Source organism: Xenopus laevis, chromosome 3L (assembly GCF_017654675.1).
Source record: "Xenopus laevis strain J_2021 chromosome 3L, Xenopus_laevis_v10.1, whole genome shotgun sequence".
NCBI lineage: Eukaryota > Metazoa > Chordata > Amphibia > Anura > Pipidae > Xenopus > Xenopus laevis.
The window spans coordinates 105581781-105605385 of NC_054375.1; the positions used below are offsets into that span (position 1 = coordinate 105581781).

The 23605-nt window shown below is 38.3% G+C and overlaps 1 protein-coding gene across 3 annotated transcripts; it reads right to left on the reverse strand.

Moving 5' to 3' along the window:
- Nucleotides 1-1761: 1761 nt before the first annotated feature.
- Nucleotides 1762-21772, reverse strand: tex9.L (testis expressed 9 L homeolog). 3 transcript variants are annotated; one of them, XM_041586768.1, is made up of 14 exons: nucleotides 21240-21375; nucleotides 17316-17467; nucleotides 16486-16519; nucleotides 14843-14937; nucleotides 13001-13064; nucleotides 12192-12271; nucleotides 11434-11482; nucleotides 10907-10986; nucleotides 10192-10370; nucleotides 9011-9093; nucleotides 7795-7968; nucleotides 5372-5506; nucleotides 4251-4385; nucleotides 1762-2742 (listed from the first exon to the last, which is right to left on the reverse strand). In XM_041586768.1, exons 3-14 carry the CDS (start codon nucleotides 16498-16500, stop codon nucleotides 2668-2670), a joined length of 1164 nt encoding a protein of 387 aa, XP_041442702.1. In that variant the 5' UTR covers nucleotides 16501-16519; nucleotides 17316-17467; nucleotides 21240-21375; the 3' UTR covers nucleotides 1762-2667. The 3 variants fall into 3 exon arrangements, with proteins under 3 accessions (XP_041442702.1, XP_018108534.1, XP_041442703.1); XM_018253045.2 differs by lacking the exon at nucleotides 17316-17467 and having other exon boundaries at nucleotides 21240-21772; XM_041586769.1 differs by lacking the exons at nucleotides 16486-16519; nucleotides 17316-17467 and having other exon boundaries at nucleotides 21240-21363.
- Nucleotides 21773-23605: the final 1833 nt, after the last annotated feature.

The window sequence follows — 23605 nt, forward strand, 5'->3', positions numbered from 1 at the left end:
TAACTTCATTTTGGGGCCTCTAAATGCCAGATACTTTGGTAAACTTATGAACAATGACTACCAAAATGTTCAGAGGAACCCTGGCAATCATATTTAGTGTGCTTTTTCTTAGTACGTAATGATACATGGGCGATATGGTGCTGGGAAGCTGAAGGTTTGAGGCAATTTTCAGATATTTCACCAAAACCGACAATTTTGGGAAAGCCTTGCGACTCAGTAGTTTGGAGCAGAAAGGCATGGGTACCCATTTTAGCTTCAGTAGAATGTGTACTTTCCAAAAATATATGGGTTTTGGGGGGTAAACATATATTTCTGTGTTTTTACCCCACAAAAAATGCAGTCAATGTGTTGATTTCTCAGTAGCTGAAGTAAAGTCCTGAACAATTTGGATGTGCTAACTTCATATTGGTGTCTCTAAATGCCAGATACTTTGGTAAACCTATGCATAATGGGTATCAAACTGTTCAGTGGACCCCTGGCAATCATATTTCAGGTGCTTTTTCTTGGTACCTAATATAGTTTGGGATATGCGGAGCAGCAAAATAAAACCTTTGAAATGATTTTTCAGAATTTTGAATTTTTTTATGAAAAACCGCTATGTTCAAACAAGCTTTTATGTTTGGTAGTTGGGAGTAGAGAGACATAGTTACCCATTTTGTAATCAGCAGAATGTGTACTTTTCAAAAATGTATGGGTTTCTGGGGTAAACCTACGGTTTCAGGATTTTTTGCCTTGGAATCTAAAGCATGCCGTTTTCTGCCTTAGTGCTTTCAAAATTCGGTAATATACTGCCGGGAGTTTTTGAGGTACAGAAGTCCTAAATCTCCCTAAAACTATACATATCTGGTATTGGCACGTTCGAGAGACATAAGGCTTTCCAAATCAGTTGGATTTTCCTCCGTAAAATGAAATATTTTTCTGGTATAAATTGATATACGATGAAAAATGGTATTTTTTCTTTTTTTTTTGGTATTTAGCACTATAAATTTTTTTGCACAGGTGGAAATACATGAAAACTCAGGCAGATTTAGAAAGCTCAGTTTCTACCGAAAAAAACAATGTATAGTTTTCCTAGGTAAACTATAGGTTTCCCCTCAGAAAATGCCCCTAAAGTGAGAGAGCACAAAATGTTTCAAAAACGGCTGGCATTTCGCGTAACCAAAATGTGAAATTCTGCTGGCACTTAAAGGGTTAATGTGTGTTTTTTTTTTTGTTTTTAAACAAATCAGCTGATGACATGTTTCACACTAAAGATCAGGTACTACAAGTAGCTGGCTCCAAATAGATGACATTTTTACCATTTTGGCTAACCGCATGGTATGGAATTATTTTGAAGCTTGTTTTTAGCCAGAAACAAATAACTGCTGCAAAACTATGCAGATGTTGTCTCTTACTTCAGTAATAGTGTGTATAGTGGCAGCTTTTTCCATTAAAACAAATAATCATTTATAAGTGGCATGTATGATTGGCTTATATAATGTATAAGCACCCGTAGGCTGCCCCAATAAAGCTGCCACTCTAGGCATGGGCCCACTGGTGCTTATATATGAACACATCACTGTGTTTGATTAGTAATGAGAGTGCATAGGCTTGACAGCTCCCATAGATAATGCATCTAAATATACGGACCCATTGATTCATGGTTTAATGCTAAGTACAGGCAAGCACACAATAAGTGGAATTAAGACCACATATACTTGTATCAAATAGCAGAATAATTCTCTGAAAGACAAGGTTATTCTCATGTTCAGACAAGGAAAATCCACCATAATAAATATTTTTATTTGTCCCACACTGTAAACCTCATTAATTTGACATTGAGCTCTATTCTATTCCTGTTAACCTTCACACCAGCCACATTCTAACTCCAAAGCTTGTTCTTCCTGAGCTGCTGTGGTCAGCAGTGCCCCCCAGGCCATTTTTGCCAGATGCAACACCTAGCAAGCACACAATAAGGTGTTTTATCCCACCACCCAGCTCCCCTCTGACCCCCAGGGCACCCAACAGATTAGATTTGTTCCTTCAGAAGCTGGTAAGACAGTGCCTTTTATTTGCAGAATCACAGTCTCAACAGCTTCTGCAAAAACTGCTCCAAGTGGTGAGGGTTCACATAATGATTTATCTACTTTTCACTGCTGGCTCCATTTTTCTCTGCCCACCCCTTTATTTCTTTAAAGGAAAACTATACCCCCAAAATGAATACTTAAGCAACAGCAAATTTATAATTACCCAATGGCACATACTACTAAAAAAAGTTATGAAAATGGTTTATTTACATAAAACAGGGTTTTACATATGAGCTGTTTTATGCAATATCTTTTTATAGAGACCTACATTGTTCGGGGGGTATAGTTTTCTTTTAAGAAAGCAAAACTGGATAGTGGTATTACACAAGAGATTTAAAAAATCATGACTAATAGTCCATTTCAATTCTAAGAGAAATAATCCTCAACAGAATTAACTTGTTATTGGAAAGTAACTAAAACTGATTTAGTTAATACAAAACTTAAATAATGACAGATATAAAAAACAAGTTCCAGTAGCTTCATGTTCCACTGATTCTGCTGCTGTTGATCAAGTTGAAGGAGTCGGATGTTTGGTTTAATCACCTCCGTAAGTAGTGAACTGTCTCTGTCCCTTTAGCCAATTGAATCACAAGGAAGCCAGTTAATTCCCCCACTCCAACGCCTTCATAAACTCTTCTTCCGTGAAGGACAGCATCTTTGCAGACTCAATATGCATCTAAACAAAATAAACACACAATCAGCATTTGGTGTTGACAAGAAAACTCAGAATCTTTTATTCTTAACCCTATAATATACAGAAAATGTAAATAATTGTATTCTGTTTTAATAATTCAATATTGTGAGCATTCTGCCAATTATAGCGGTTCAACTATGAATTACTTAAAATATGAAGGAAGTGGAAAATTGTACAGGGTTTTTTTGTAGTTAGTTTATACAGGTCCTCCCTACCTGTCTGGCTTTGTCCATAGAGTAAGTAGCTGGTGAGCACAGAGAAGGTGCTGCGTCAGACAAGTAGTTATTGTGTCAGAGCGTACTGCTTTCTGGCAGGCTGTTGTTTCTTCTACTTAATGTAACTGAATGTGTCTCAGTGGGACCTGGATTTTACTATTGACTGCTCTTCTTATATCTACCAGGGAGCTGTTATCTTGTGTTAGGGAGCTGTTATCTGGTTACCTTCCCATTGTTCTTTTGTTAGGCTGCTGGGGTTGAAAGGGAGGGGGTGATATCCCTTCATCTCGCAGTACAGCAGTAAAGAGTGACTAAAGTTTATTAGAGCACAAATCACATGACTGGGGGAAACTAGTACAGAAATACAGTATTCTTATGTTTCCAAATCAGCAAATAACACTAATTGATATATTCAGCTGGGTAAGTTGTCCTCACTACTTCCAACTAAAATCTTTTAGTAGTAACCTTAAAGTAGTAGTCCTCAATCATTCTACGTGGAGTTCTGGCAACAAAAGGGAAATAGATGCTGCAGATCAAGTGTCCCAGCAGTGGGTTGTACCACAGATTTAAAAAAAAAACACTTTTGTAACTTGGATATATGAAGCCAACGCACTGAATACAGAACATTTTTAACTGCACCAAAAACAGACATGTATGAAATGAAGAAACCTAGATTACTGTATTTGCTTTAAGTGGAATTATCACTGTACAAATATTTGGTATATCTCTACAAGGGGAGTCATATGTGGCAGTGACTTTCAGCAAATCATCAGCTTTTAACTTTTTATACCCTGCAAATTCAAATTTCCTTTTATTATGTCTTCCCACCTGAATAATACAGGGCTGCACTACTCTATGTTATCACAGTCAGAGGGTCCAACATAGTTGGGACTATACTAGTGTTTAGAACTGATTGGACCAACCCTGCCAAAAGTCAAATCTCTTGTCATCTTTATGGTATCAAGGAAATTGCACATCCAAAGAATTCATTACGGAAATGGATATTTACCAAACATAGGATCCTATTACATAAAGTACTTACTAAGCAACTTACTTTGTGTTTAGAAGTGTAATTTTTCCATTTATTCCAAAACGTTACTGTGTTTTTGCTACATTTATTTTTATGTATTTTTAATTTGCACATCCATCTTGTATTCATGGTTTCATCAGTTTCTTTCAAACAAGGATAAGAAAAAAACAAGCCTGGCTAAATCACATCAAAAGCTGTGGAACCTGCTCCATAGGGGTATCTTTTAATCTACATCATTCGCTTACCTTTTGTCTTTTTAAAATATCTATTAATTTGAGCTGTTTCTTGAATCCAGCCATCAGCTCTGCTTTCTGCTTCTCCAGCTTCTGGTTTTCAAGTTTGAGTTCCTCAATCTTTTTCTTCTCTTGGTTGGCAGTATCCTGAGAAAAAGATGGAAATAATAGTAAAGCCTCTCAACGGCCCAATGGCCAATTAGCCAGTTAATAGTGATTTACCCATCCTAATCAATCTTTGTAGTTGTATTGCTACATTCATTCTACAGTAGCAGTCTTGTTGCTCACATCTGCAGAGGCAAAAACCGATAGACCTCTTGACAACTTGAGATGCTGCTCTGCTGTAATGGAAGTTTTACTCTTTGTTACAATTACACTGCAAGATTGTGGTTGTTGTGGAGTCATGAAAGAAGTGTATGAAAAGAGCCATATCTGTGCTACTTAAAACTACCCTGTACCCAATCAGACACAAGGTAGTGCAGTAAGTGGACACCATATGTTGCCTATGTGGCTTATAATGATGTGTGAAACCTGCGGAATTATCCTGCAGTGGGGCGGGCTCGGGTCGGCTCCTGCACAAAATCTTTGGGAAGAGCTCTTCTGCTCTCCCTGCCCCGTAACCTAGCACTGCTGGATTCCGGCCCCTAAATTTATAGACTCGTGGCCGCCCCTTTTGTGACATCACTGCAGGGCGGGTCTATAAATAGAGGAGGAACAGCGGGCGGATTGGGAGGGTGTCGGTGCGGGTTGATAATTTCTCGACCCACGCACCACTAGTGGCTAAATTTATCTGGCACTCATAAAATGCACCAAATCCTGTTTAAGTTACTAATCTGTGTAAATCTTTGCAGTTGTAATTATGCTGGCCTGGGAACTAATTTTGCATTGTGGATAATGACACAGCAGAACACAGTATGCAAAGAGCAATATAAGACCACTTTGCACATAAATTCTGCTTTTCCTGTTTTGGTGTTGTCGGTGTTGTATTTCAAAGAGCAAAGACCTTCAGCTCCCTCTCATGAATAAAGCTGCATTAGCCTGAAAATAGTTTAAGACTCTTAAATGACTTTGCTTGAGACCACTGTGTAATAGAATATACAATTCTTACAGGCTATAAGAAAAAAAGAACATACCTTGTTACTCTGTTTCAGTTTATTAAGCTCCGTTTTATACTTTTCAGCCTCCTCGAGAGCCCTGTTCAAACGAACCTCGGTGGCACTCTGACTAGATGCCGACTGCTTCTGTATTCGCTTGAAATTCTCCAGCTCCTGGATACAAGAGAGAAAGTGGGTCTAGATAACTGAAGCAAGCAGTAAACCCCCAATCTTCAATAAAAGATACTCACTTTACATCACTGCGACAGATGCACTAATGAATAAGGGCAAATATTCTAGTGGTACTGCTGAAACTCCTTTAGGCACATTTGCTAACAATGGGCATATTTGCACCTGGGCAGTAACCTATAACAACAAATTACTAATATGCTTGTCCAGTCACTTGCAAGAAGGATAATCATAGCAATAATGTGTCTGGCTGACATTAGTTAATGTCTAGGTACACATTTAATAGTAAACAAAGGTGGTCAGATAAAAATGGACCTTTTAGATAACACCTGTTTGAATCAATCCACTTGAGTTAAATAAAATGGGGCCCTCCTGTAGCCATACATACACCTTCATTTACCATCTGCTGAAGTATATATTATGTGGCTGAACCCAGTGTGACACCCTTATAGTGATTGCTTTCAAGCCCAGTAAAGATGGCCAAAGACACACCGATAATATCGTACGAAACTAATTTTCGTATGATATTCGGTGCGTGTGCTATGGGAAAAGGGCTGACCAATATCGGCAGAAGACTTGAATATCGGTCGGCTCGTCGATCGGCTGGATGGAAAATTTTGATCGGGTTCCTTTGAAGGCACCCAAACATTGGCCATTGTAAAGGTGGCCATAGACGTAACAATTACGATCTTTGTTGGAAAAGATCTTTCCAAGAAAGATCGTTCTTTTGAGTACACACGTGTACAGCTGAATCGTCAGATATATAGGTAGAAACAATAGAATTCTACCTGTATCTGACGATTCAGCACAAACAATGGCCGATGTTTGGGTGACTTCAAAGGCACCCGATCAAAATTTTGCATCCAGCCCAATCAACGAGCCGACCGTTATTCAAGTCTTCTATCGATATCGGTCGGCTCCTTTCCCACCATACATGCACCAAATATTGTACGAAAATTAGTTTTGTACAATATTATCTGTGAGTCTATGGCCACCTTTAGTGCTGAATCGTCAGATAGAGGTAGAATTCTATTCTTTCTACCTATGTATATCTGACGATTCAGCTCTACACGTGTGTATTGAAATGAACGGTCTTTTCCAAGAAAGATAATAATTGTAACGTCTATGGCCACCTTAATATCATGTAATGTCTTTCCTCCCTCTCACACTGAAGGACACTCACCATCCACTATGCTGGAATGTAGCTAGAGAAAGGAATGCTGGTAAATGGCATGAATGTACATAAACAAGTGTATAGTGGTAGAGTACTAAAGCAGATAACCAGGCAACAGCTCTCTGACACAAGATAACAGCTCCCTGGTAGATATGAGAAGAGCACTTATCAATAGTAAAAATGCAAGTCCAGTTAACACCTTCAGTAACATTGAGTAGGAGAAACAATAGCCTGTCAGAAAGCAGTTCCATCATGAAGTGCTTGCTCTTTTTGAAAGCACATGACCAGGCAAAATGGCAACTAAAAAATACACTTGTTGGTTCAGGAATTCAATTTTATATGGTAGAGTGAATTATTTGCAGTGTAATTTAGAGATAAAAACGACATCATAAAAATCACAACTGAATCCCTTTAAAATGGTGTATCTTCTTGCCTAGACACGAGTAACTCTAGTGGGAAAGAAGTATTGCGGTGAATGGGCGGACATCTGTAAAATGGAGTAAAAAATGCTTGTGAGGCATGCCAGTATAGGTTTTATTTATTTTATTTGTTTAACAAGTAACTGCTTGGGATATGGGGAATGATTTTATAACTTTTGGGTTTTAGTCTTCCTTCAAAATAACTGTAGTGCTAGGGACATAATAATGGTTAAACAGCAAAGCTATGAAAGCCAAAGGGGTATTCTTTATAAATACAGAAACAAGAAGAAAGTGAGTGTTTCATATCTGTAGCAGGACAATATATTTAATATGCTATAAAGAACTGTGCAAGGGTTAACTGGACAACAGCTGAAAAGGAAGCAGCTTTCTATCAGCTTGTGAGACTTCGGTAAAGTGAAAGCTAATAAAGTTACTTGGTATCTTTTGGCTAAAGTTCAGGAACACAACTGGCTTTCATATTTATATTTTGGTTCCAGTCAGTCCAACTAACTGAAAAAAAGATTTATGAAAAGGGTCTGGTGGTGCTGTAACCTGCTGCAGATAGCAAAAAATCGATGACTTTCTCGAGACTGAATTACACTGAAAACGGCCATCTTACTACACAGATGCATTTTTGTGATGCCTGAAATAGACACAATCCTTATATATTCAGTCTGTACCTTCTCTAAGGAAGTCAGCTGATGCTGTAAGGTATCACTTTTCTTATGAGCTTCTTCAGATAAAGCTTTATACTTCTCAGCCTGAGTCTGTTGTATGTTAGCAGATCTCTGTAATCGTGCACGATCCTCCTCGACCTCTTTTAGTCTTGATGTGAGATTGCGATTTTCATCATCCTATTATTGCAGATAAACACAAATATAAAAATACTTTTAAAGCTGGATACTTTCAGAGAGAAAGAAAGAGAGTATGTGAGTGTGTGTTTGTGTTGGGCATAAGGGGGGACTGAACTAACAAAAAAATATGTTTTGGGATGCCAACTCACAAGTATGTGTGGCTCAGCTGCACACATTGATAAATTGAAGTAAGTTAGTTTAAACATGAACTTGTTTGCCACATCTAACTAAAACTGTAGCTGGTTTGAAGAGCTAGTTTTGCCTCTGTGTTTTAAATTGAGCTATTCTTCAATACTTGGTAAAATTTGTATTGTATTTTGCTTTTCATTATACAGGAATGGGACCTGTTATCCAGAATGCTTGGGACATGGGGTTTTCTGGAAAGGGGTCTTTCAGTAATTTAGATCCATACCTTGTCTACTAAAAAATCATGTAAACATAAAATAAACCGAATAGGCTGGTTTTGCTTCCAATAAGGATTAATTATATCTTAGTTTGGATCAAGAACAATGTACTGTTTTAATACTACAGAGAAAATAGTTTTTAACAATGTTTAATTATTTGCTTATAATGGAGTTTATGGGAGATGGCCTTGCCGTAATTCAGAGCTTTCTGGGGAACGGGTTTCACGATAATGGATCCCATTCCTGTATTATCATATATGAACCACTCTACAGTAAGGTCAGGTCTTCTCACAGTTGTGCATGTGCAGTAGAGTGGAAAGCCAGACATTAAAGAAAAAGCCGGCTATTTCACTGTACTGCACATGCGCCTGCCCCACAAAATTTGAAAACCTATGAAGCAGGAAGAGGATCTCTCCATGGTGCTCGCTAGAAAAACCCTGGGCCGTGCGGTTTTCTGCTGATAGGAGCACCGGCCTGGGGTGTCAGGTAAGTAAAAAATAGTCACTTGGGGGTGCCTAACTTTTGGCACCCCAATTGTAAAATGCTATTCCTTCTCCTTTAAGTGTTGGTTCTTTGAAACTCTCCTGCAGCAACTCCCCTCTCCCCAGCTGACAGGAATGTGAAAAAAAAACAGTTACCTTCTTATTGCATTCATGACTAATGGTATCTAGTTCCTCTTGCATGACTCGCAGCTTTGCTTTCAGAAATCTTATCTGTGCTTCTGTAAGGTTCAAGCACATATACATACAAATTAGTAGATTTACAATAAGACAAAACACATTAGAACATTTCCATATAACAATGTGAATGCCAGTAAAGTCTCAGTTTTGAAAAGTATTGGCTTCTGTTCCAAACACAGTTACTGTACTACTAGCAATCCAATGGAGCAAAGAAAATGAATAAATTATTTATCGTATATAATGGAATATACATAACATACAAACATACAAATTCACTTCAGACCTCTTTGTGCAATGTTATATTATCATGCAATATTTGATATGTATGTGCTGAAACCAAACAATGCTGATACACACCATTTTTCTAAAGGTGCTCTTTTAGACTCCATATCCACAACCCTATATAAAGTGATACAACTGAAATATGCAACCTACTGGATCCTCATTAACTGAAGCTTGCACCAGTAATACAGTGAGCAGAATGTTATGTTTAGAAACTTCCGTTCACATCTGATCTTTAAGACTCTTCAGTACAGTATAAATCAGCAAACAGAATGACACATATCAGGAGGGCCCCAAGGTAAAGAAGTAAAAAGGATATTTCATACTAAAACAATTTACACCCTTAAGTTAATGCCTAATGAAGAAAGACCATGGAATACTTGTAGATAATAAGGCGGCCATAAACTGACTGAGACTCATAAGCATCCAACTGAACGGGCAACAACATACAAAAATTATTACATGCATTATAGCCTTCTAAAATTCTAATATTTGCGTCATTCACATTTATGATGCCATAAATCTCAAACGAGCTGCTTATAATTGAAAGAGTATGTTATCAAATTCATTTTTTTCCCAGTAATAGAAAACATGCATAAAACAAAGTCACAAAATTCATTACTTCATGTGGTTCCCCTGTGAATTAACAGATTTAATAAAAATTGTTGAATTTCATAAAATACACCCCTAATGATGGAGGCCCATGTGGTGGAGAATTTTTATGCATATTTTAATCTACCATATAGGCACCTGAGAGCCACCCCCTAAAGCTGCTGCCCTATGCAAGGGTAATCGAATGCCTATATAGAAATTATGGCCGTGACAATGAAACCATCAAAAATCATGGATAATCATACCTGCTCCAATGTCATTATTCATTCCTGGAATTATATCATCTTCAGGGTTCTCTGGTAGTTGCCCTTTCTCCAGATCACATTCAATCTTACTAATAGTTTTTGCAAGGGAGAAATCGGTTAAGTCAATTGGGATTGCAACGTTGTCAGCTGCTTTTGTGTCTGTAGTTCTTGGTCTAGCCCTAGAAATAAAAGGTCACAATGAAGAAAAAAAAGAGACACACACACACACACAGATGCAGTAATAGTTAGGATACTTAATATTTAGCAAACTGTTCCTCTAGTTCCTGTATATAGCCTTGGATATTACATATACTGTACACATCTAGTAGTAGACAGATGTGTGAAACCCATAGCAACCAATATAGATATTTGCAGTTAAACAGATGACCAGCTACTTGACCCTAATTGGGCCACAGACTGCCCAGATCCCATATGTAGCAAAATAAGTATTGGCGTCCTAAGTGGTGGCAAGTGCTTTTTTTGATCACCAGCAACCACCGGTTTCTAATATTATTTATAACAATATTACAGGTACTGGAAGCCAGTAGGATATTGTAGTCTTGAATGATAAGAGATGCAAAGCACTGTATACCTATGCCAGCATACCTGAACAAAACAAAAGATGCATACTTACTTACGTACTTTACAATGAGCATTAATCCCATGAAATATTACATTTAAGAAAATTTCTGTTAAAAACAAATTGTAATGTTACCTAGAAATTATGTTCTTCCCTTTATTTGCAGAAGGTGGTCTGCTCCGAGCTGATGATTTTGTATCAGGCTTGCTATGGTTCTGTAGTCAGGTAGGCACCAAAAATGCAAAAATACAAGTTTATTAATTATACACAAGGCCTTACGACTGCTCTTGAATAAAACAGTCTACTGCTTACAATGTATTTAAGGTTTGTCTTGTTATCATGAACTTAGATGCTGCTAAGGAATGCTCTTTAAGTTGTGGTGTCTGCCTATCTGTTTCAGGCAGATACTGATGGTTACAGGCATGCACTGCCCTGGAATACTTTGGTGAATTTCTGAGCTCTATGGTGCTGTTAAACTTGTTCTTTAATTTGCATTTTGCCTCCTTCTGTTGCTCCTCAGCTGTTCTCCCCCCTTGCACTCCTCTATATTCTCCAAAATCATATGGATAAATGCACTTATACATTCATTTATTCATTAGTATCAAATAAGAAAGTTTACTTTATTTGCTGTAAGAGTTAAAAAAACATCATTATTACATTACCTTGACATGTGAGAGTGTTAAAGTTGGTACTTCTGGGGAAAGCAATTTTCTAGAATTCCAAAAGAAGCAGATTTGTAATAAATATTTTTAACTGCAATAGTTCAGATGACATTCCAGTGTGCCCTTGGATCAAATATAATTTAATGCTGTATACTTTGTATAGGTTGTCATTTCTTTCATAATTCTACTGCATGTTATATTAACAAACTGGCATTTTTACTTTAGTGTTATAAGCTTTATCATTTATTTAACAAACAATACGTATAAACACAAATAATTTGCATATATTTAAAAACCCTCTTAGATTTCACAAAATGAACTTTTATTTTGCTTCATAGGAAGTAGCCTAGTTATTATGAAACAAAGTATTTAGGTCTTTCTTAGCTCCTTTCTTTTGTCATAGACTTCATCAGGTCACACTGCACCTTAAGGGGTATCACACATGCAGCATTTCACCAATGGTATGCACCAAGGGAGAACCATGGCAGTCAATTCAAAATACAATTCAATTCAAAATATACCTAACTGTACACCTAACTACCTGAAACACATTAGAAATGTTCTGCTTAGCTGTTCAGCCTAAGCATCTTAGCTCTTTATATTGTTCTAACTTATTGTCCTCCTTACATATGGGTAACCCCACCATTCACCCCACCTTTGCCACAATAATGTATGTATATATATTTTTTTTTCTCCAACACTGCCCATGAAAATCATCTTGTTAAATGTATGTTAAAAATACATAATTCCATACTTACAACAGGTTTTCATCATCATCTTCATCAAACAGCTGAACTTGTGTTAGTGCTGGCTTTGACAAAAGTTCTTGTTGTTCCCGCTGTATTTAGGGAAGAAATACGTTTAAGTTTAAAATAAATATATATATATATATATATATATATATATATATATATATATATATTATATATATATATATATTTATAATGAAATAAGAGAAAACAATACTAAACTTAAATACCATATAGTTATTTTTGAGGGTAGTTCGGGAGTCTAAGCATTCACATGTGTATAATTAATGTATTCCCATACAGATCATATCTCAGCTCCATAGAGACACAATAAAACAACCCAAGATATTTATTAACGCCTGGAAACTATGCAGTACAGAGCAGAAGCCAATATATAATGCCTCAAACAGATTAATCATCAGTCCTATAAAATCAGCCAAGAGCAACCTGAGCTTGTGCAATGTCAATGTGGAAGGGGGGACACATACATGGTAGGGCAGAGTAAGTAGTGGGTTGGCTGCAGGTCTTTGTGCTCCAAAACAGAGCTCAGAGAACTGGGGCAAGGTATGTATTGCTCCCTATACTATTGATCCTGCCACCCAGTTCAAGCTGAAGAAAAAAAGCAACCTCTGGCAACTGCCCCTGGTTATCTCAAAACAAAACCTACCACATGACAATAACATATGATATTTGATGGCGTTGTGTTTGAGAAAGGAAAAAAATACATAGTAATAATAGTCTTCCCTATTTTACTATACACATCATATCTTCATAATGGTGTCTCTATAAAGATCTTACTGGCAGAACAGTTTACTTACCATCACCTCTTCTGCTTCACGGACTAATTCAGCTGTCTTTGCTTCTAGCTCTGCATTTAACCGTCTGCAGTTTAAGCAAAAATTGCATGTATTAGAGACCTGTCATATAACAATCTTGTTAGAACAAGCATTGTATGAAAATAAAGTATAGTCTCTAGCAAGAAATATAGAAGGACACCAATACAGTGTAACTGAAATGCTCTAAATCTCCACAATAAAGAGTGGCAATCTTGAATCATCCATCATCACTCAAGAAGAAGCCATTTACAGTGAAACGTGTCAGCAGTGATGTCAAGACACAAGGACAGAGACCCACACCAGGAGCATGACCAGTTGGAACTTGGGAACTCTGTAAAGTTTTGGAAGATTGCAAACAGCAGGGATAGCTAATTGATTGAGGTTTTATTCACAAGGAGGCCAATTCCTTGGTAGCAAGGACTGGCTATATCCTGCTGCTCTAAATACTTGGGAGTGAGCTGCAGCTGCATCAGAGAGAAATTCCCTGGAAATCTCCAAAGGACAGTGAGTAAGATTTTCATTTGCTTATCAGATTTAACTTGCTTAAGTGGGGCTGTTGTTCCTTTGAGAAAGGACATTTTTCTTCAAAAGCAAGGCTTTTACTATTTTGCTTTATTGCCACCTCATAAGCTATGAGCTTTCCTTTCATGTTTAAGCTGCTGTGTTAAATTCAAACACATAGTTCAGTTGGAAACCCCGTGTACTGTCTCTTAACTGTGTCAAAGGATCTGCTGCAACTTCCTAAAGAACGATTCCCCCACATTGGTTTATGTTGTCCTTCACTGATTGAAGGTGGTTTGTGGAACATATGCACTTTGATGATCATTTTAATCAATGACCTACATTATATTATTATCTATTTACTATTATTTTTACTTTGCTGCACTTTGGAGCATTCCAGTGACACTGAGTTGGATTTTGGAGTCTGAAGAGGGCTTATTTGTCCTGGAGTAGCAGAACATCTTATTTGGGACTGATATTTAATCTTTATATGTTACCAAATGTATCTGGACTGACATTCTATTTCAGATCCATGGTTATTCATATAAAGTTAGTCTTCACAGTTGGGCTAAGCTGCTATAACAACATCTACTCTACTGGGAAGCTTGTCCACAAAATGTTGTACAATTGCTTTAATTCAACCACAAGAGAATCAGTGAGTTTGAGCAACTTATGTTGGGTGACCTGGCCTGACTGCAATTGGAATTTCAGTTCTTTGAACAGCATCAACCAGAATTTAGTCATTGTCTTCTTGGCATAATCATTATAAATTCAACCTGTTTCCTGGTATAATTACTTAAACAGAGAAGCATTTTATTTTATAGTGTTACCAAGAAACTGATTCTATAATGACACCAAAAATATTGTAGCCTTTGACCTTTCCACCAGATATGAGTTGTATAGAACGACAGTTTTACCTTTATTTTGAATTCGTCAGAATGTGTACTTTCCAAAAATATATTAAGTAAAAGGTTTTACAAATGTAGTAGAAAAAAATATGTATCCAATTTGCCAGTATGTGTACTTTCCAAATATATATGATCTCCATGAGGTCTACTGTTGCTATGCATGAAATACAGGCAGTGTGTAGCCAAGACATCAGCCATGAACATTTGTATGCACAACATTCCCTTCAGGGATCCACAAGCCCAATATTTTGGGAATTCTATGCATATTTGGCATGAAACTTCAAATGACCCCCAGGTATTTATATTTGTGATAATTTATGTTAGTACCTAAGAACAAGTGGGACATAAGATGAGGTAATTTCCAACTTTTTAGGGGCATTTAGTACCAGTCTTTCAAACCATGCATTTAACTTACTTATACTCTTCTTCTTTAGCTAACAGGCTGTCTTGGGTGGGTTTTTTGGGTGTCATAGGTAGCGACTGCCCATTAGCACATTTTGTTTTCTTTGCCTATTAAAAAAACATATTACATCAAATTGCACATTTAAAATATGAAGAATCACACACATATATTGTCTTATCAAGTTACAACATCTAACCTAAATTTTGTATTCACAGGTCTTGCTTTACCATAGCTAGTAAACACCCATGTATATCCAGTCTGCAGCATTCTAGTTAAAGGGGTTGTTCAACTTTGAGTTAACTTTTAGAAGATGTAGATACTGATACTCTGAGACAATTTGCAATTGGTTTTCATTTTTTATAATTTGTGGTTTTTGAGTTATTTAGCTTTTTATTCAGCAGCTCTCCAGTTTGTAAGTTCTGCAATCTGGTTGCTAAGGTCCAATTTACCATAGCAACCATATGCTGATTAGAATAAGAGACTGGAATCTGAATAGGAGAGGGCCTGAATAGAAAAGTGAGTAATAAATAGTAGCAATAACAATAAATGTGTAGTCTTATAGAGCATTTGTCTTTTAGTGACCCCTATTTGAAAGCTGGAAAGTGTCATAAGAAGAAGACAAATATTAAAAAAAATAAAATAAAATAATGAAGTCCAATTAAAAAGTTGCTTAGAATTCTATAACATACTAAACGTTAACTTAAAGGTGAACCACCCCTTTGTCAGTGTTAGTAACATAATTCTGAACAGTACACATTTCTCTGCCACCTTTATGATTTAAGGCCAGTAGCCCATGTTCTGCCACTACATTTGGGCTACATTTCCTCTCTTTTGTCAACCCACAAATGGTCTGTAGAGAGGAAACATTGTTTGGCTATTGACGTGTGCTGGGGGCAAGAAGCCATTGTTTGGCCACAGTATATAGGGAGTAGTACCATTCTGTCACCATAATGTACCACTCTGCTGCTCAGCCACCACATTCAGTGAAGGGTCAGTGCAACTCTATATACTTTTGGCATTTAATTGTGGGAAATTAGTCAATCCTCAAATTGCAGTAACATCCGTTACTTTCTTTTTTTTTTTTTTTTTAAATAAATATTAGAATGCATGGGTACATATATGACAGCAGGCCTGCTGCTGAATGGGAGCTGCTTCATCTCTAGTCAGAATTTCTTTCTGACATGAAGGGATATACAGAAGGGCCCATATGAGCTCCTAGTGGCTAATGGGAGCTGGTACTGGATGGGATTATCAAACAGTGGATTGATGTATTGGCAAACAATTTCAGCCCAGACCCCTTTGTAAAATCCACAGTTGAATGACAAGTAAATAACAAGACGTTAAAATAATAGGAAATGAAAAAGATAACTAGTAAGTGGGGATGAAAAAAGGATAACTGGTAAGTGGGGGCTGAATTAAACAAACATCTTTAGTTGTCTTGCATATTCAATGACTTGCTTGGCTGACTCAGTGCATGGAATGGTAACCTCCTCTAGGTTCTGCTACTGCCTACCAGTTATTGTTTGGACCTAACACCTAAAATCTTTGCTTTATATACTTTGTCATTTTCTTGTGAGTGTTAAAAATTATAAACTTGTTGCCTCAGTATGACAAGAAGACACACTAACAATAAATGATAAATAAACATTATTTACCAGGGAGCTGTCCATTTTTGACTGTTTTGATTTACTATGGGGAAAAACACAAACAAACTTTTATTAAAATTATTCTGGTTTATAACAATTATTATAACTGCTGAGCAGACATTTCAAAAACTTCAACCACAACTCTTTCAAATATGGTTTAAAAAACATATTAATAAAACATATTTTATATATATATAAGCACAACAGAAGCTCGCATTCGCAGGTCTTACAAATGGAAAAAAAGGTGTTTATTTGGAAAAAAGAACTAACGTTTCGTCTAGCTCACTAGCCTTTCTCAAAGTGCATGTACAAACTAACAGCAACCATTTAAAGCCCCAGTGACGGGAAAAGAAAACCAGTGATGTCACTAAGCAGTGTTAGCAAATATAGAGACATCCCACAACCATAGTTAAAAACAGGGAAACAGCAATCAAGATCTCTATTGGTACATAGTTCTTAAGTACATCATATATCAAAATAACAATTTGAGGCAAGAGAATAAGATACAATGTTTCAAAAATACTCGCATGTGATTGAACTGCGGAAATTAAAAAAAAGTATCTCTATGTGATTGAAACACGGATATTGATAAAAGTATCTATATACTGACATGAAACGAGTCTATCACAGTATATGTTTAATACATCATTCTATTACCTTGGTAAAGGCTTTTGGAGATCTCTAATACAGTATCTAACAGTTGTGACGTAAGCACGATCGGTATATCCTTGGCGGACCAATTGGGGACCCAAAGTGTTCTAAGGCTGGCTAGTAAACTAGTAATTCTAGGGCGAAGATCGTGATCATTACCGTTTAATTGGACATGGTGTGAAAAATACCTTTGTACAGTTGGACGTTCAGGGCGCAATCTATGAAAACTGGGTGTTCGTCATATATGGGGAACGGGCTGTGCGCACTGGTACTGTGTGAGGTCTATGCGGTTCTACTGTGCGTCCACTAGATGGTGTAATGACTGTGCTCTGGCTGGGACCTAATAGATACAGACGTAGTTTTTAACAAAACATATACATACTACAGGTATAGGATCCCTTAACGGGCTTAACCGGAAACCCGATATCCAGAACGCTCCGAATTATGGAATAATTAGACTCCACTTTATCCAAATAATCCAAATTTTTAAAAATGATTTCCTTTTTCTCTGTAATAATAAAACAGTAGCTTCTACTTGATCCCAACTAAGATATAATTAATCCTTATTGGCAGCAAAACCAGCCTATTGGGTTTATTTAATGTTTAAATTAATTTCTAGTAGACTTAAGGCATGAAGACCCAAATTACGGAAAGATCCGTTATCTGGAAAACCCATACCTGTATCATACATTGGACAGGATCATGAATTACGCTTGTTTGTGGCAAGTAGTATTGGGTTATATATATGGCTCAGCCACCACATTAGAAAGTCATTCTGGAATCTTTTCACTTTGCAATGAGGTTTGGATTCAAATAGGGCTAGATTTATCATTTATCAAAATATTCGGCATTTTAAATGTAAAAATGTAATTTTAACACCAGAAACACTTGTCCCTGTATAAAAATCTTGTTAGAACCATCACAACCCTGTTGGCGATGCACAAATTTTTTTGCATGCGTGTAATGTAGAATCAGTTGGCATGTCCCCATAAGACGGCACTCGTATAATGAGAGAGGCGGGAAAAAGAATTATTACACATCCAGTACAGAATAGTGGCTTTTTATTTTATTTTTTTTATCCACGCTTGCAATTTGCAGAAGAGATTAATGATTCAAAGGTGTATTAGAGCCCAGCATTACTATGGAGCTCTGTCACCCCAAGAACATATTAGTGTTTGGCTGCTCAAAGCAACCACATTTTAACACATTTGAGGTCATCTATTAAAACCTCAGGTAGAAGGGGCAAGAGTAAAAGGGCCTATTTGCCTCCCCTCTCATGAAAACAGCAAATGCATCTGGTAGCTAGGGTCCAAATTACCCTAGCAGCCATGCATTGATTTGAATCAATTGAAGAGACTGGAATATGAATAGGAGATGATCTTACTAGAAAAATGAGCAATAAAACGTAGCAGTAATAATAAGTGTGTAGCCTTTAGGGATGCACCAAATCTGGGATTCGGCCAGGATTCGGCCTTTTCAGCAGGCTTTGGCCGAATAACTCTGCCCGGCCGAACCGAATCCGAATAGTGGCAGGGACGGAAATCAAATGACTTTTTATCACAAAACAAAGAAGTAAAAAATGTTTTCCCCTTCCCATCCATAATTTGCATATGCAAATTAGGATTTGGATTCAGTATAGTATTCGGACAAATCTTTCACGAAGGGTTCAGGGGTTCGGCCGAATCCAAAATATTGGATTCAGTGCATCCCTAGTAGCCTTACAGAGCATTTGCATTTTAGATGGGGTCAGTGACGCCTATCTGAAAGCTGTAATTATAAAACCAATGAAAACCAATGGAAAAGTTGCTTAGAATTGGCCATTCTATTACATACTAAAAGTTTTCTTTAAGGTGAACCACCCCTTTTTGCTATATGAACCAGCACTAAAAAAAACTCGGAGATAGACATAAAGAAAGAAACAGTGACACCTCCGGCGGGTTAAGATTGGATACTCACAAACATTTAAAAGAATTGCTAGCGTTGATACAAAGTTGCTCCAAAATTGCAATATGCCGTGTTAAACAAACGGGTTGCCATGGAGACGCATGTAACCTTAAAGCAAGAAGTATAGGACACGTGCTATCATGACTACCACCCGATTGAAAAGGCAAACTTGCGCAGTAAGTATCCTGAAGCCTTGAGGAAGTCTTGTCAGACGAAATGCGTTGGCTGTGAAATTATCCGGGTGAGCCCAGCATCATGTGCCACGTTTGCAAACAGGGCCGCACGACCCTAGTGCCCGCACATGCCAGAGCACTGCGTGTCCCCAGTGCTCCTCAGCAAGTGGCCGGGCAGCATGCCGCCTCAAATAATTTGCCGCCCTAGGCCCGGGCCTTTCTCGCCACAAATCCGGGCCTGTTTGCAACGCCAGTTATTACCATCAACTTAGCAGAGCGAAATCAGGATCAGAGAACCTGCGAATGACTGTTTGAATGCTAATCTAAAGTGTACATATGCGAGTGTAATTTTACTTACCAAATCATCTATTAAAAAAGGTTTCTACACTATATTGAGCACATCTTTATAGAGCCATTGATGTTTGCAACTGTGGAGCAACTTTGTATCAACACTAGCAATTCCTTTAAAAACTTTTGTGAGTATCCAATTGTAACCCACAGGAGGTGTCACTGTATCCAAGTAATTGGTTAAAGGGCAAATTAACCCTGCAGGTGAAGGAAAACAAACACATCCCCTAATGAGTTTGACCTCACCGAAGGGTGTAATATAAAAAAAGAATTACTACACTATAAACTATTACGTCAAACTCAAAGTAAACTTTATGGTCAGCAGTATACGCATATACAGTGAGACGAGAAGACGTGGCTCCAGCTAGTACATATCACAAAAACGCACTTAAAAATACACAATAAATATGTAAACATGAAATGTGCAATATATAGGCATATACGTTTCCTTCTGTCTATCCCTGAGCTTTAGGGTGTAGACCACAGAGTTCCTGGACATTCTTATATATTTATTTCACAACCAAAAATATAGTTCACTTGTAATTAATGTTCACTCACTTGTATTACCCAATTTCAGGCTGTGTAGAGGTATATAAACCAGAATAGGGATACTAAAAACAAGAAAAAGCAGTAAAACCCCACACTACCTTACTAAGGTAAGCTTCACCCTATTTTGCTCTCTAGCTTCTGAAATTAAGTATAAATTCATTAAAGTTCAGGTAGCAGCCTTGCCAACCATTCTGGGAATGAAGTGGGTTAAAAACTGGACAGGTGGCAACATTTTTACATTGCGATTCATCTTGAAAAATGTGTAAAATTAAAGAGGGCCTAGACCAAGTCCCAAGAGGCTCCAACTTGTGAGAAATATTTTGTGGAAAAGTACACTTTACTATGTAGCTTCCAGCGGCAACCCCCTGGCTTTAGGCTGCTCTAACGATATTTGTCCCTTTCATGCTGGGGGGGGTAATAAATTAGTGTAGTGCCCACTGCAAACATTATTTATCTACATTTATACACAGACACTGAAGCAAACTGCTGTACAAGGGAAGTGTCCTTGACTGTCACACATCCCAGCCCCAAGCTATAGGTCTTTTTTGTTTTTTTCCTACAAGACAGAACAGTGCCTTAGTTGTAGTCTAAAATGTGAGTCAGAATTGAGAATATTTTATTGTAAATTGTTGGCATAAGAGTTCTGATGCTAGGTATATTGATTTATTTGTTAATTCTGTCCTTGGCTGCCTTCTGTTTGTCTGTGTTTTGCCCCTTCTCTCCCTTGTTACACATCTGCACACACTCAGCTTTAACTTCCCTCACTCCTGTTCCCTCAGACTCTCACAAACTGTCACTTCCCTTGTCCAGCCAGGAACAGTCTTCATTTCCGGTCTGTGTCCCGTCCATCACCATGGAAACGAACATCAACACGCTGCAGTGCTACATGGCATGATCCAGAAATAAAGGAGCACCTGTACATTCCGTTATGTGCTCTTGTACACTGGCACCCAAATACAGTCAGGGATAAAACTCAAGCAAAACAATATATATTGTCGTGCCATTCCAGCCGGTGCGCCTCTCCAGTCCCGGGTATAGGAGAGAATGGTAGGTTAGCGAGTGACAGGGCATGGGGGTAGTTGTTGGAATGGTACTTACCAGCTGGAATTCCTGATCTTCTGTTGCAGTGCATTGGCCTCTGTGCTTTGCAGTCCCGGTGCAGAATGGGCAGACAATCCTGCTGGACGCTGTTTTCTTGGGTCTTGTTGCTGTTCTGCCATGATGACTGATAGCGAGGGCGGTCCTACTAAGCAAGGTAACCCGGGCTGTACCAGTGTTTATGTGAGAGAGGCGGGAATGGGCGTGAAGAAGGCGGGGAGGGGGTAAAACTTGAGAATGCGCAATGCACGCAAACTATCGCTTTCTTGCGACCCTCCTAGACAAAAGCACAGCACTATATCACCACAAACAGTGTCCAGTTACACCTAGTCTTACTGCACCCGCAATATATTCACTGGAGTGGAGACTGCACACAAACCGTGCACTAACACTCCCTTAACAACGTCTCCTAGAGACAGAACTTGACTTAACAACATACACAGAGCTGGAGGCAGGGCCAGACTGGCATTCTGTCAGTACAGGCAAATGCCCAAGGGGCCCCTTTATTTTTTTGTTAAGTGGGCTGCTCCTGATCTATTGTCCGACAGTCAACTGATCTACTGCCCGAGCAAGTCCTGTACCTCTACTAACAATCAGCTCTGGGCTGGCAGGCTGCAAACAGCAGACATGATCAGTGGATTGCAGAGTGAGCACCACATTGCACCGTATGCCAGCCCGCCAGCCCAGAGCTGATTGTTAGTAGAGATACAGGAGACAGCGGGGCTACATAGGGGTAAGGCCAGATGTGGCGTTTTTACGTTGCTTTTTTAAAAAAGAACAGCCAGGTATAAATACGCATAAACTGCGCTACAACTGAAATGAAAGGAAAAAGCACTATGGCAATTCACACAGGGTGATTGCAAGCTGAAATCCGCCACAGAACGCCAGTATTGGCGTTTTTTAGCAGAAACGCCAATACGTCAAGAAACTACCAAATCAATAGACTCTATGGGATCTGCACGTTTGAAACCACACTTAACGTAAATACGTAGCGTATTTTAAATATGGCGTCCAAATTCTCAATGAGAACAATGAGAAGTGCATGTTGGGAAAATAATCCTACATGCTGAAAAACACATGTTGACAGTCGCATGTGGTTTCAGTGGCGTATTTACACCTGGCTGTTCTTTTTTAAAAACGCAACGTAAAAACGCCAGGTCTGGCCTTGCCCTAAAGGTCTGTTTCACTGCTCCACACAGTCAGTACAAAGGGCGGGGGAAGGGGACTTGCTCGGGCATCTCAACAGAATCTTAGTACTGGAAGCAGTGGAGGGAGTGGAGATAAGGGAGGTGCTGAGGCAATATAACAATAAAGGCAGATTCACTGCAATGATTTATTTCATTTAAAAAAAAAATGGCTAACAAATCAAAGAGCAGGGCATTTATTTTTAGTTGAGTACACCAGCAGCCCCATCCCTTGTTTTTTTTCAAATGCAATACCACAGTTTGTAAATGGCTTTGAGTGATGTGGTAAAGGAGAGGAGAAATTAAAACAGACAATCTGTATGTGAAGTCTGTAAAAGTACAGCAGGCAGAGAAACAGTCAGGATCCTTGCTTGTCACAGTCATTTGAAATTCCCACCCCTCAGGCACACAGGCTGGGTCCTGATAGGGGGGGGTCTTCATGCTGGAGCTGCTCTATACTTGGCTAACAGACCAAAAGGCAGGATGGTACTTCCCTACTCTGCAGATTCCCTTTCTCCTCCCCCCCAACAATCCGTGCAGATGAATGCCGGATACAAATCCCCCATAACTTCTTCTGCCTTATCGTGTATATTACTTTATTTACTCTTCCCCAATATTGCCTTATCAAGGATTTGGCTGGCTCTCCTCCGTTTTCCCACTGTAACACCATTTACCCTTTTCTTCCCTTAAATAGCCATTCTGATTTTTAACCTTCAAAAAAATAGGACTGCCACTATGCCATCCTGCTGTGAGTTCTGGGATATATAATTGGACGCATAGAAGGATAACACAAAAGCCATTCCGAGAATAATACCCCAGAACTAATAGAAAAAAAGCTTTTCAAAAAAAAAATCCATGACCCAAGCATTCCAGTTAATAGATCCCATACCTGTACCCACAAATCTGTTGGTGTATCAAATTTGGTAAAAAAATACAATAACATTGTGGTGATATTACCCTACGCAATAAAGTGCATCAATTAACAACTTACAACATTTGCTGAATTGATCACAAGATGTCAGTAGGGTATATTTTCCTGTGCCCAAACCGAATTCTGTATGGGTAAAGACTCTTGGTAAATTGTTGCACATTACTACATAACTCCCAACTCTTGCATAGGAGATGTAGGGGATCTTCAGGTCTGCAGCTAGGAGCTACAGATCATAAACAGACAAATACCCA